At 36.2% G+C, this 13,502-nt stretch overlaps 2 protein-coding genes and 1 non-coding gene across 4 annotated transcripts; all 3 read left to right on the top strand.

The window, feature by feature from the left end:
• Positions 1–1,844: 1,844 nt before the first annotated feature.
• Positions 1,845–2,823, top strand: LOC121977886. The gene is made up of 4 exons (XM_042530291.1): positions 1,845–1,927; positions 2,010–2,264; positions 2,349–2,593; positions 2,691–2,823. Exons 1-4 carry the CDS (start codon positions 1,850–1,852, stop codon positions 2,719–2,721), a joined length of 609 nt encoding a protein of 202 aa, XP_042386225.1. The 5' UTR covers positions 1,845–1,849; the 3' UTR covers positions 2,722–2,823.
• Positions 2,824–3,168: 345 nt separating this feature from the next.
• Positions 3,169–5,525, top strand: LOC121977885. Of its 2 annotated transcripts, XM_042530290.1 has the most exons (4): positions 3,169–3,235; positions 3,310–3,417; positions 3,514–3,596; positions 5,369–5,525. In XM_042530290.1, exons 1-4 carry the CDS (start codon positions 3,218–3,220, stop codon positions 5,469–5,471), a joined length of 312 nt encoding a protein of 103 aa, XP_042386224.1. In that variant the 5' UTR covers positions 3,169–3,217; the 3' UTR covers positions 5,472–5,525. The 2 variants fall into 2 exon arrangements, 1 of the variants encoding a protein (XP_042386224.1); XR_006111077.1 differs by lacking the exon at positions 3,169–3,235 and having other exon boundaries at positions 3,399–3,417; positions 3,514–3,600.
• A 2,301-nt stretch (positions 5,526–7,826) lies between these two features.
• On the top strand, positions 7,827–7,908 carry TRNAS-CGA. The gene has a single exon. It is a non-coding gene; the product is annotated as a tRNA-Ser (tRNA).
• Positions 7,909–13,502: the final 5,594 nt, after the last annotated feature.

The raw sequence follows: 13,502 nt of genomic DNA, 5'->3' as shown, positions 1-13,502 counted from the left end.
CCTTGATTAATACAAACCGTTGGATCTAAATCCTGATTAATACAAACCGTTGGATCTAGGTAAGGAGTAGAAAACCCAAACCCTTCTCCCAACTTCTATCTTCCGATCATTTTCAAGTCCCGAACCCTTCTCCCAAGTCCCGAACCCTCATCTCGCGTTGCCTTCTCCCAAGTCCCGAACCCTCATCTCGCGCTGCCTTCTCCCAAGTCCCGAACCCTCATCTCGCGCTGCCTTCTCCCAAGTCCCGAACCCTCATCTCGCGCTGCCTTCTCCCAAGTCCCGAACCCTCATCTCCAGCAAACTCCTCTCCGGCCTCCAGATCCGGGGCGTCGGCGGACTCCTACATCGGGAGCCTCATAAGCTTGACCTCCAAGAGCGAGATCAGATACTAGGGCATCATCTACAGCATCAACACCGAGGAATCCAGCATAGGCTTGTGCAACGGTATAGTTTGCTTTATGTCCAATTCCTCGCGTCTTCGCTTTTCTCCACTCCCCTTCGCGCTGTTCCTGGTCAAAGGGAACACTTTTTCGAGCTTTTTTGCAAATGATATTTATGTTTGAACTAACAAGATATGAACCATGTGATGCCTCTTACTGGTCATAAACAGAGGCTCTAGAAGTTCATATGAGAGTATCAGATGTTATGCATGGAATTTTTCCGTGACCTGAGCATACACTTTCCCAACAATTAAATGGATTGAAATTTTACCTTATTTTCACAAGGTGAAATGACTTTTCTTTGGTTCCATATCTATGCACATGGAGAGCGGTGATAACTGATGATTAGTTGGGTGAAAGGAACACTCCATATAAGTGCTTAGTTGTTTTGATATGATGATTTCCTTTTCTTGTATGAAGTGATGTAGTGTGCATAGTATAGTGAATTCATGGACGGGTTAACATTAATTGGATAGAATATATTGAGATGATTGCATGCCAAGTGCACATCAGGATATGCAAGTACACCTTCTAGTTCCATTGACAAATGTAGGAGTAATCCTTGGTTAATAAGTTGGAGAGATCATCCACATTAAAGTTACTACTAAATTTTGTGGTCAAGATATTTGGCTAATATATGTTTATGACTTTGGAACTTAAATTACTAGATACTCAGGAACAGCAAACTTGTGAGCCCATCCTCTCACTGCTTCCCATTATCAAACTTTTGAGCTTCTTTATTGTTGTTAAAGCTATAGGCCTTCCAATTTCATGTTCCATGATATTCTGTTGTGTACTATATTTGGATTAAACCCATCTTCTAACCCATGCTAATCATATAATAATTGCATCCAAGAAGTCAAACTTCATTCTCTAGCTGTTTAGATTTTCATGACAAGTGAAAAACTCAACTTTCCCTTATGTTTACAAAATATTAACCACTTGCTTCTGTTGGGAGATATAAATATCTCCACTGCATTAGCAGACTTATGCCTAGAAAACATAATTCATAAATATCTGCTGTTGTTTGCTGTTTTCTTTTGTTGGTGATATTCTAAAATTCACAGGACTAGCTAATTTATTCTTAATCGATTATTTGTGGAATAAATGACCATTATGTTTAGTATATTCAGAATATAAATTCTGACAGTAATTATTCATTCTAAACCATCTAGTTAACTCCTTTGCTCCCTCAGCCTAAGTAATATTTTTTTAAGACTTGTTGGGTTTTAGCACCTGGACCAAACACATCATGCAAACACCACACACCTCATAGACCCACTGGTTGATACGATAAGTTAGCATGAGGATTCTAGAGCAAGTATTAGTGGGTATTAGTGGATGAGAAAATTATCACTTAACCTGATCAAAAATAAAGCGGTTCGCCACGCGTTTAATGGTGCTCAAAGATGCAACCCATGATTGAAGATGGCATGAAGAACGATGATGATGACCTACAAATTTTGTGTCAAGCTGATGTTTTGCAGGTATAACACTAGTTGCATTAATTATGACCTGCTGCTATTTGTGACCTGCTGCTATTTTTGACCTGCTGCTTTTACATTTTAGGGAAAACCAGTTGCATTGACATTGGAATCTAGCACAAATATTGTTGCACATGGTACAATTGTTTGTGGCAATGAATCTAATAAAATGCTTCATGGTGTTCCATTTCCAAATAATTGCATGCGAGTCTCCATTGATGAAGCAGTAGAAAAATCAGCACCTTTGCCATATCCAATTCCAAGTGAATTTGAAGTAATTGGTGATGCTGTAGGAACCCATGTGGCTTGGCCAAAACACTTGATAGTGAACCAAGATGAGGTATTTGTTAGATTTTATTTCAAATTAAATTGTCACTTGTTTTATTAATCATCCTATCTAACTGTCATGATTTGAAATTATTAGAAGCCTCGAAGGAAGAAGCTTGAACAACCAAAAAAGAAACATACTTTGTCAACAAGTGCCCCAAGAGCATTACATATGTTATATTGTTATAGTAAGCGTGCTTTAGATGATGGCAGATATATATCAGTGAGTTTTGATTATGACGTGTTTGATGATGATTATGAACTTGTTCTACACCTTGAGGACATCATTCCTTTGTATCATTTGGAGCCCCTTTCAGGCAATTGTGTAATTGCCTACATATGGTAAGTGTTTAGATTTTGCAATTGTGTAATCATCCATTTTGTGAATAACTTTCATTTTTCAATCTACCTCTTCCTTTTATTATGTTTGCAATGGCAGGTATCTTTATAAAAAAACTGCTGAAAGATAACAAGAAAGAAAAATTCAGATTTGTGAATCCACATAAAATCCCATATATGGCAACCAGTGCACATGACAAAAAAGGTAAGTTTGAAAGGCTAAACCAAAGGGCAAGTCATTTGGCAGGCAGGCTTAGTGGTGCATCTGTAGATCAACTTGTTTTGGTGCCATGTAATATCGGGTAAGTAAGAATTAAAACATCACTTTCAATTGTTGTCTTTTGATAATTTATTGAATTATATGCACTAATTATGTCTTTGTTGCATAGTTTCCATTGGATTCTCACTGTTATTGACCCTTACAGTGAAGTTATTTATTTGTTGGATTCTCTAAGGCACCGCATTCATGATGAGGATTGGAAATATATAGTGGAAATGTGAGTTCATATTTCTTTTTTATTAAGCATTTATGTTAATACAAAACTCATATATTAAAAAATCATTAACGTATGAAGGGCCTTAAGATTGTTTAATTCAAACAAGGGAAGGAAAGGTAGAAAAAAGGCTATGTGGGTAATAGTAAAGGTATGTGTAATTACATATAACATATATTTTAATGTGTATGTTTATCATTAATAATATGTCTCTAATTTCCATAGGCTCCTCGACAACAAGATGCCAAACAATGTGGTTACTATGTGATGCGATTTATGAGACAAATTGTTGAAGAAGTTGAAATTATCGAAAGAGATTCACTACCATCTATAGTAATGTTTACTTGCTTATGTCTCAAATTATTTGAAATAAACTATTTAAAATATGCAAAGTCAATGTTGATTTTTTTTTCTCATTAATGTTCACAGTTCACACAAGCAGAGTATTCTCGAGAAGAAATTGATGAGGTGCGATCGGAGTTGGCAGAATGTATACAAGATCATATTTATGAGTAGGTGCGTTCCCTCACCCCTTCATATTTGTTAGATTATGCTGAACTCTTAAAATTTTCATTAAGGGTGATTGTTCTCCATTTGAAAAGCTTAGAATGACTATTTTTTCAATCTTATTTGATTCACAATGTTGGCATTCTCTATAAGAGTTTTGAAAACCTTTCTCAGAAGCATTTCTATTGGAGAATGCTTGGATCTCTATGTTGTTTTTTCAGAGATTAATTCATAGCCAAAGATGACCCTTTAGAGAAGGTGGTCCTTAGGGTAGTTAGAACACTTCAACAATCCGTATTGCATATATAGTAACTCAAGGCCAGACTGCATGGAAAGAAAAGTAAGACATGTACTTTTAAGGATTTTCATTTTAATGGTTGCACTGAATGCCTATTAATGAAGGGGACTAGTCAATAGCAAACACAACCACTACAAATTAGAACAATGGAATTGAATTAGGTCTCCCCTTCCTAGTCTCTCTCTTCTTTTGTTTTCCTCCAATATAGAATTACCAAAGCTGATACATTGTCACTGTCAAGCTAACTAAACTAGTGTATGAGGAGAGGAAACCTTAGCAGAATATATAATAAGGTTCCTAAAAAAATGTGATGATAGTTAACTATGCAGAACCTTAGCAGAATATAACTATGCAGGAAACCTTAGCAGAATCTAAAAAGCTGGTGCCTTTCTTTCCCTTTGACAAACTTAAATCAAGAGGCCCATCATTCTTCTCAAATCATACCCTCCTTTTATCCCACTTTTCCCCTCTGAGGACAAAGCTCGAACCATTAGGGTAAGCAGCCCACAATTAGAGGAATCTTCTCCACAGAACTCAAGGATTGTAGCGTGCAGCGATAATTTTTTTTTTCTGTGAAAGTTATCCCCGGGTTAAATCAGAAAACCGAACAGGACACTACATGAGATGATATTTATGTCGGTTTCATTAGAAATTGACCTTTATTCATTTCTATAAATTTATCGTGATGATCAACTCGGCTATGGCTGGAGCGTGTGATAATATATTGATTTTACCACGGGTAGACAGTAAATATAGAGTATGCAATTGAAAGGATTTTTTTTATACTCAGGAGGTAAGAATTCCGGGATAAATTGCTAGGAGAAGGGGAAAAAAATTGGGGGAAAAGACGGCAAGTGCGACGTCAGAGTTGGTTCGGTACATTGTGGGTATGTATTGAATGGTGGAGGATTGCAACATTCACTTGCTTCCCTCATCCACGTCTGTCTCTCTCTCTCTCTTCCCCAGCAACACTGCACAGCTGCTTTTCTTGATCATTTCAACGGTTCAACCTTTAGCTGTTGTCCATCTGAATTGCTGAATTTTGGAGGTGTTTTGGTCTCTGATATCAGTTAGCTTTTGGTAGTATTCTCAAGCTTTTTATTCTTAATTTCTGGGCCTTTTCAACGGGTTCAATATATGTATGTATATATATATACATACATATAACAATTAGGCTTTGGAGCAAAAAAAACTTTTTTTTGTTTGGTTTTCAGGTTTGGATCGTATTGTGGATGCATATGATCAGTAGATCAGTAAGCTTTAGAAAATAGGTTGTGTAGTCCATATTTATTTATTAACTTATTTTGCAGGTTGCATGTTCAAGTTTTAAGAAAATAGATTGTTGGCTACTGTAATGATTGTTTTATTAAATTATATGGCTACTGTTTTCTTGTTCAAGTTTTATTAACTTATATGGCATATCAGTAATGCTCATATATGCTCATCAGTAATGATTATTTTGTTTTGTTTCTTTTGTAGGTGGATACAGGACAGTCGAGATCAGTACACTAAGGAGCGTCTGGATTCAGTAATTGATCAGTACACTAAGCGTATGGATTCAGTAACTACTGTACTATTTTGAGTAAACAGATTGTTGGCTACTTCAATATTCAGTATTCAGTATTCAGTAAACAGATTGTTGGTGTAACAGATTGTAGCTGTTCAAAATAGATTTTTTGTGCTCTTTTGTTTTATATGTGAATATCACTATATACTTTGAAACAGAATTAGTGTAAATTTTGATATTTACTAGCTTTTCATGTAATTAATTATTAATATTACTTCAATGCCAGATTTCTATTATTTTTATGAGTTTGAAATCATTAACCGAGTTGATTATATGTAAAATTCGAATTTAGACATGATAAAAGAAAAATAATAGTTTCGTAAATATAAAAATAATGATTTTTAAATTATTTTTATTTTATTTTTTTTCTTTAAAACGACAACGCTTTTAAAGCGTTGCAAAAAGTGTTGTCTTTGTAAAAAACAACAACGCTTTTAAAGCGTTGTAATAGTGTTGTCTTTGCAAAATATAACTACGCTTTTAAAGCGTTGCAAAAGCGTTGTCTTTTCTACCAAAAACAACGCTTTAAAAGCGTTGTAAAACGTCGCCTCTGCATAAAACGACAACGCTTTTAAAGCGTTGCAAAAACGTTGTCTTTGGTACAAACGACAACGTTTTAAAAGCGTTGTCGTTGAGCAGACTTTTTACAACAGTGCCTTTAACAACGCTTTTTCAGGCAAAAAGACAACGCTTAAAAAGCGTTGTCTATTAGGTTTTTTGTTGTAGTGTTAGGTCTAAGCCACTTTAGGTCTAAGCCAATGGAGATATCTTTTCTCTTATAAACTCATGATCTTTCCCATGTGTTTTCAATGTGGGACTATGTTTGCAACCTTGCAACCCCAACAGTAGATTCATCAGCCAGACAACGGAGACTCCAGCCTAGCGGCCACCCCACTCGACCCAGCAACGAACGACACGGGGACAGGGAACTCCTCGCCTAGTGGTCGTCCCGTTCGGCTGAGCAACAGACACCAGAGATATCCTTCAATATTCTTTTGCGAGTTAGTACCGCTGACGAGCAGCGTGGTCAGACAGAAGATCGTACGGCGGAAGCTTCCACTGCCACTTCAGAGATATGTCCGGCTCATTAAGGTACTGTGTCAGGGACAATTTATCGACATGACTATTTACGGAAGGTTTGGGACAGTGCACCCGCTTTAAGAAGCGTGCGCACACGCTACATGAACCCTATATAAAGGAGGGTCCAGACATCGACGGAGATATGCTTTTCTCACGATCTCTACAGTTGCGCTACAGTTCCTTTGTTTCTTGCTTCGCCAGAGACTGACTTGAGCGTCAGAGGACCATCGTCGGGATCCTTTCCCTGGCTCGGCACTGACGCTGCTTATGTTGCAGGCAGGAGCAAAGTCCCTCGGAGGTCAGCAAGAGCGCCACGTCTCTAGCATCTACCTTTTTAACTTTTGGACAAGATCATTAAATATTCTTAAGTCATTTTTATAAACTATATGTAATATGTTAAGATAAAAATAAAATGTTCAAAAATTATCATTTTCTTAAAAAATATTGATGAACCTGCTGAAAAATAGGAGTCAGTTGAAAAAAAGTTTGTAGAGTTTTTTTTTTGATAAACTTCATATATTAGTTCAGATTTAATTGATCTTCTGTCGGATCTAAGGGTAAGATTTAAGATTATGAATTATGGCCCGAATATCCATCAAAGAATTAAAAAGAAAAAAAGTATTATCAACAAGTTCATGCTAATATTTTAACTTTGTTCATCTTTTAATTAATAGAAATTATATTTTATAATTTTATATGAATTGTCCCCCTAACTAAAATTTCTAAATCTGTTGAGTTATACTCTGAATTAGTCTGATCGTTAGAATTGGATACTACGAAAATACAATACAATTTATTAGTATTGAAGTCTTTATATTATATCATAGCATAACTATAATTATTTCAATTTCCTCGTGTGCGGAAAATCGAGCGCCTAGACGTCCCTTGAACTCCCGAACGCTGTCGTCGTCGCGGCGGCATGAACAGTTGGTTCGGCGGTACGAGCCATCTGGAAGCGCGTCCGGGTACGAGCACGTGGCCAACGTCACCCTGAACAACCAACTCTACCGGAGATCTCTGTAGCCGGCACACCGCTGAACTCGTACGTGGACGGTGAGGCTAGCTCCCCGTGCCGCTCGACGCGGAGAGGGTAATCGAACAGCTGCACTCCTACGCGGTGCCGACGATTATCCACCGCGACACTCCCAACATCCTGCTGGACAAAGGAGTGGACGGCGAAGGTGGTCGACTTTTGGGGTGTCACTGGCTGCGAACGTGGCAGCGACGAGGACATCGCTTTTCTCACATTTGAAAATATTAGATTCTTTTACTTACAGCTTTAAAACAAATGTCGATATGTCCGAGTGGTTAAGGAGACAGACTCGAAATCTGTTGGGCTTTGCCTGCGCAGGTTCGAATCCTGCTGTCGACGATCATTTCTTTTTGCATGAACATGCCTAAGGGCATCCACAACGCCGCGTTAAAGCGGCGTTATAACACCACTGTTACTTTAACGCGGCGTTCCATTGTTGCTTTAACGCGGCGTTGTGGAACGCCGCGTTCGTTCAAACCGCTTGAACGCGTTCAAGCAACATTGGGGTGGCCCACCTCATGCTATATTTTATTTTATTTTTTAATACAAATATAAACTCTAAAATTTAAAAAAAAAAAAAACAGAAGACAACGGCTCATTTAAAAAACAAAAGCAACGGCTAATTAAAAAAAAAACGACTATTTAATTTAAAATTTTTAATAAAATGATTACTTTTTAACGACTAGTTTGAAATTTTGACTATAAATATCCATCCATATGTGCACATATTTTCATTCTCACTCACTACTCTTTCAATTTCACTCTCTAAATTCTCTCCCCGTCTATGTTTTCAAGTTCCTACCATCTTATTTTCTATCCGAAATGGATGAAAATAATAGGGCATTTTTTTTTTTCAATTTCTTGAATTCTACAAACAACTCGCAAGAATATTCATCTTCCTAGAATCCACAAATTCCACCAAATTATCAATACCCATATCCATTTCCCAGTATGCCGTTTCCTCCACAAAATCTTCAAAATGTCCAAGGGTTTGGAAATAATAAAATTTTATTTTTAAACGTAAATAATAAAATTTTATTTTTGAACGTAAAATTATTATTAAAAATAATAATAATTTAAATATTTTAAAACATATTTAATACATATTTATTTAATATGATATAATGTTAAAATGAGTGAGTGGACGGTGGGACCCATGAATAATGGGTATTAACGTTAAAAGGGATGTGGGTGAAAGAAGGATGTTGTTATAATGAGTATGTGGCAGTGGGTCCCATACATTTTGATGATGTGGTGGGTGTTATAATGCTAGAGCATTGTGGATGCTGTAACTAGTAATCTTTTATTCACGTCATATTTGAAATATAACTTTCATTTTTTTTCTTCCAATAACTAGATATATAATGTACAAATTTAATAATTATCCAAGAACAAATTCATGATGCACCATGAATGCAAACCATTTTTTCTGTGTGTATATATATTAAAGCAGATCTTTTCTGTCTATATATAGAGGTAGCCACATAAAAAGCTTGTGTTTCCCAGCAATCAACTTTCGGATTCAAAATTTGAAGCTGCCAATTCCCACAATTAAAAATCCTAAATACACAAAATGGGAAAAAAAACAATTAGGTGAAATTATAATTGATAAACAAATGCTAGGACAGGGAAATAACGATTGGGAAAAAAAAATCAGAAGACCCGTATTTATCTTGTTCATTAGAAGGACATTCTTTTAAAAATAAAAATAAAAATAACACCTCACTGTCATTTTAAAAATATTCTTATTCCAACACCTACAAAATAGCTACTATGATATGTAATAATTAGCTACAACATATTAAATAAAATATTATATATATATTAACTTCATCAAAATTATGTAAATTTGTCAAAATAAGTGAAACCACTTTAAAACTCTTGTAGTGATATCCTCTATATATAATATTTTTGACCAAAATTGAATTAATTTATTTTATATGTTATAGTAGAGTAACTATTAAAATAAAAATATTTTTAAGATAAAAAAAATGATAGAACGTTGTCTTGACATTTTTTTAGAAAAAAAAAAAACCTTTTGAAGGTTCTAATAACAGTGTGCTCATTTTTGCCCAATAATGATCATATTTTATTTACGGTATGATTAAAAATTTAGGAGCTTATTTTTATCTTTTTCAGTGACACAGAATTAAATATCAAGAATTCTGACAAGATTTCCCTTTTTAAGTGCTGGGAATATGTGAAATCATGGGGGAGAAGAATCCATCCTAAGGGTGCCATTTTATGCAACATCCAGCACTAGAACCGAAGGTAAAAGAAATGCTTACTTACAGGGGCTTAGTGAATCAAAAAATGCATCTGAAGTCAAAAGAGTTATTGTCTATACGGTCGAATATTATCTGGTTATATATATATATATATATATATAAAAGGTTATTAGATTTTGGATAATGTACGTTTAACGTATAGAATTTTTTACTTTGATTCATTATCATTTAAGAATTGATAATACATCAAATGATTATATAAAAGATTGGTCCTCAATACAGGTGTAATCATCCTCAGGTCAATATTAACTAATTTAACTAAGCTTAAGTTGGTTTAAACATGAATTTTGATGTTTAATAATATGTACGTGATAGAGAAGTCAAGTAGGTTAAGGAAAAATCATACACTTAATTAATTAGGAAAATCCTAATTGAAATTTAGACAAACGGAAAGTCCTAACTAGAAGTTAGACAAGAGAAGTCCTAGTGAGGCTAGGCAATGGAAGCTCTAACCGAGGTTAAGCAAGGATGAGAAGCCTACCGAGTGATTAGTTCTAACTGTGATTAGGCAAAGGAAAGTCCAAATGAGTCAAGGAGGATCACACATTGCCAAAGGAAAGCGCTAACTGCGGTTAATCAAGGGAAAGCCCTAACTGAGGTTAGGTAGGGTGAAAGTCTACCGAGTGACTAGTCCTAAATAGAGGTTAGGAAAGAGGAGAATCCAAATGGATTAAGGAGGACCACATTTGGTGAACAGAAGTCTTAACTAGAGGTTAGATAATAGAAAAATCTCGATGAGTAAAGCCAGACAATGAAGACCAAGTTGGGAATTAACACCATGTGAATTTTGTTAATAGATTTCACCACTATTTACTTCGGTAATTATTAATTATGAAATAATATATGATAATCTACTTCGGTAATAAATTTGATACAATAAATGCCATTTTAAACTTCGTAGATTAAAAAACATGGACCTCACTTTTAATTTTATATGACATATTACTTTGTAATATTTATTTGATGAAGTAATAAGTTATAAAATAAAATTGATATGTCTGATTATTGGAGTAATAATTTTGTACCGGTTAAAATATTTTTCCTCTCTCATATAAAATTAAATCGGTTTATAATTTTTCCATATGCGAAAACCCTAAGCTCGTTTTCATCAAGCAATTAACGATCTCATCAAGCTACCTCCCCATCATCATTAAGGATGTAAACAAGCCAAACCGAGCCAAACTGAGCAGAATAGTATTAAGCTTGAGCTCGGCTCGTTTAAGTTATATTCGGGCTTGAGCTCGGCTCAAGCTCGAATCAAACTTTTATCACAAGGTTTAAGCTCGACTCATTTTGGAATTACTAAACTCCCGAACAGTTCGAGCTCAGCTCGTTATTAGCTCAATTATCATAGTTAACGATCCTAACTAGTTAAGCGAGCTCGCTTCTAGGTTCGTTTTAGAGCTTATTTTTGGGCTCGATTTGCAGGCTTGTTAAGCGAGCTCGAAAACTCATTTGAATAAATATTCTACAAATCTAACAACTAAAATAATATAAACTCAACACATCATTGAACATCCCAAACTACTACATTAAACTTCCAAACTCAACATACCATTGAATATGTTTGCGAGCACTTTAATCGAGCCGAGCTCGAGCCTGAGTTCACGAGCTTATAAACGAACATGTTCTCGAGCCCTCTAAACGAGCTAAGCTCGAGCCTGAGTTCACTAGCCTATAAACAAACATGTTCTCGAGCAACGAGCTGAGCTCGAGTTCGAGCTCGCAAGCCTATAAATGAATATATTCGTGAGCTCACGAGTCGAATATCCTTAAGCTCGAGCTCGGCTCGATAAAACTGTCGAGCTTGAAATTGAGCTGGGTCTCGGCTCAATAAGCTAAACGAATGAACTTAAACGAGCTTTCCGAATAGCTCGCGAACCATTTGATTCACTTACATCCCTAATTTATCACCACGAGGCCTGACACCAAACCCGTGCGTGACTGAGGCCAAGAAAGAGGAGTAAGGTGAGGAAGATAAGGAGGAAGAAGTGCTGGATCTGGGAGGCATCTCCCTCTGGAGCATTCCGTTGCTTCTGAGCAAGAAGCACAAGAGCACCGATGTGATCCTCCTCAAGTTCCTTTGGGCCCAAGAGTTTGAGGCCGCCGAGGTGCTGGAGATCTTCGGAGGACGCCACGTTGGTGGCGAGAGTTTGGACTCGAGTGCGTAAGAGATGTTTGTGAGAATGACGAAGAGGTGGCGACGTTGACGGAGCACCTCAAGGGAAACCCAATTTACAAGCACGACAAAACCCTATTAATTTAAGTCTTAACTTAGAGTTGAAACATAATTTACAATCCTATTGGTTATTCAAGAAATTATTGAACCATACAATTCTAATATCAGGAATAATCGTTGGCTTGATATTTTCCCATATCAAGCCCACCGTGGTCCTGGTATATTCCTATATCAGGCCCACCGTGGTCCTGGTATTTTCCCCTATCAGGCCCACCTTGGGTCTTATATGGTTTCATATCAGGCCCACCTTGGGCCTGATATGGTTCCATATCAGACCCACCTTAGGACTGATATGTTTCCATATTAGACCCACCTTGGGCCTAACACGTTCTAGCTGAAACTTATCGTAATTTAGTCATACCTTTCAGATGAAACCCAATTTACATGCACCCACTTTGAAATATATAGACAATTGACACTTCTCATATCGGAGATATTAAATTTACAAAATTAAACACAATTGTTTATCTTCAAATTCATACAAACATATACCAGTAAAAAAGTATATATAGATGTACTACATACAAAAACTTTTTCAAGATGTACTACATACAAAAGATATGGATCCATTCTGCCTTCGTACAAAATATATAAATCAAGCATAATATTCATGCTTACAAAATATTCTGGCATACATATACCAGTAAGTCAATTAGTAGGGGCCGGCGACATTCTACAAGTTCTTCGATTATGGCCAAGTTGTTTGTAGGAGCTGCATTTGATTTTTTACCTGCCCATTATGTTTTGACTAGATCCGTGCCTTCTTTCACCTACCAGGCTGCACAAGGCTACGGAGACATAGAACTATAATGTTGTTTACACCACAAGGCCAAAATTTCTTATTTCGACAAGGATAAATACAATCCATGTAAGTGGCCTTCCAAGTTTGTGAATGAAAATAATGTTGATAATATGAGAGTGTATCCATGTTTCGATGAATGATTACAGCAATAACATGTGAGTAAGGCAATCCAGAATTTGAAACTCTTCGTAGTTGCAATATTTTCTTTCTAAATCAACAATGTATGAAGCACCCGGGTCTCTACTTCCATTTCAGTTTGAGAGTGTTGGTTGCTACTCGGAAAACCTATAGGTTCCACTGTACAAAAATTTTGTACAAAGGTCTGAACCTTTTCCTAGCTACCATGTGTTCTTTTAAATTAAATTTTGGATCGCCTGCGGAACTTAACACGTTTGATCCAAAACTTAATCTATTTGTTCTTTTAGGTTTTGACTTGGATCTCCTGCGGAACTTAACACATTCGACCCAAGTCTCCTTAAGTTATTAATTCCATTAAATATTAATTTCCATAAAAGGTTCCCAGTACTGACATGGCGAGGCACATAGCCTTCTTGGATATGAGAGCAACCACCACCGACTAGACAAAACCTTTAATAGAAAGCTA

The sequence above is a fragment of the Zingiber officinale genome, chromosome 4B (genome assembly GCF_018446385.1).
Source record: "Zingiber officinale cultivar Zhangliang chromosome 4B, Zo_v1.1, whole genome shotgun sequence".
Taxonomy (NCBI): domain Eukaryota; kingdom Viridiplantae; phylum Streptophyta; class Magnoliopsida; order Zingiberales; family Zingiberaceae; genus Zingiber; species Zingiber officinale.
Note: the sequence above shows the minus strand (reverse complement) of the source record. Positions and strands in the feature narration are given on the sequence as shown.

What these genes read in the sequence shown, in the direction of transcription:
- LOC121977886 (XM_042530291.1), top strand. Translation starts at nt 1,850, where the DNA reads ATGCAACCCATGATTGAAGATGGCATGAAGAACGATGATGATGACCTA. An exon ending in GTCAAGCTGATGTTTTGCAG is followed by an intron (nt 1,928 to 2,009) that starts GTATAACACTAG and finishes TTTACATTTTAG; the next exon opens with GGAAAACCAGTTGCATTGAC. An exon ending in TGATAGTGAACCAAGATGAG is followed by an intron (nt 2,265 to 2,348) that starts GTATTTGTTAGA and finishes TGAAATTATTAG; the next exon opens with AAGCCTCGAAGGAAGAAGCT.
- LOC121977885 (XM_042530290.1), top strand. An exon ending in GAGATTCACTACCATCTATA is followed by an intron (nt 3,418 to 3,513) that starts GTAATGTTTACT and finishes TAATGTTCACAG; the next exon opens with TTCACACAAGCAGAGTATTC. An exon ending in ATACAAGATCATATTTATGA is followed by an intron (nt 3,597 to 5,368) that starts GTAGGTGCGTTC and finishes TTTCTTTTGTAG; the next exon opens with GTGGATACAGGACAGTCGAG.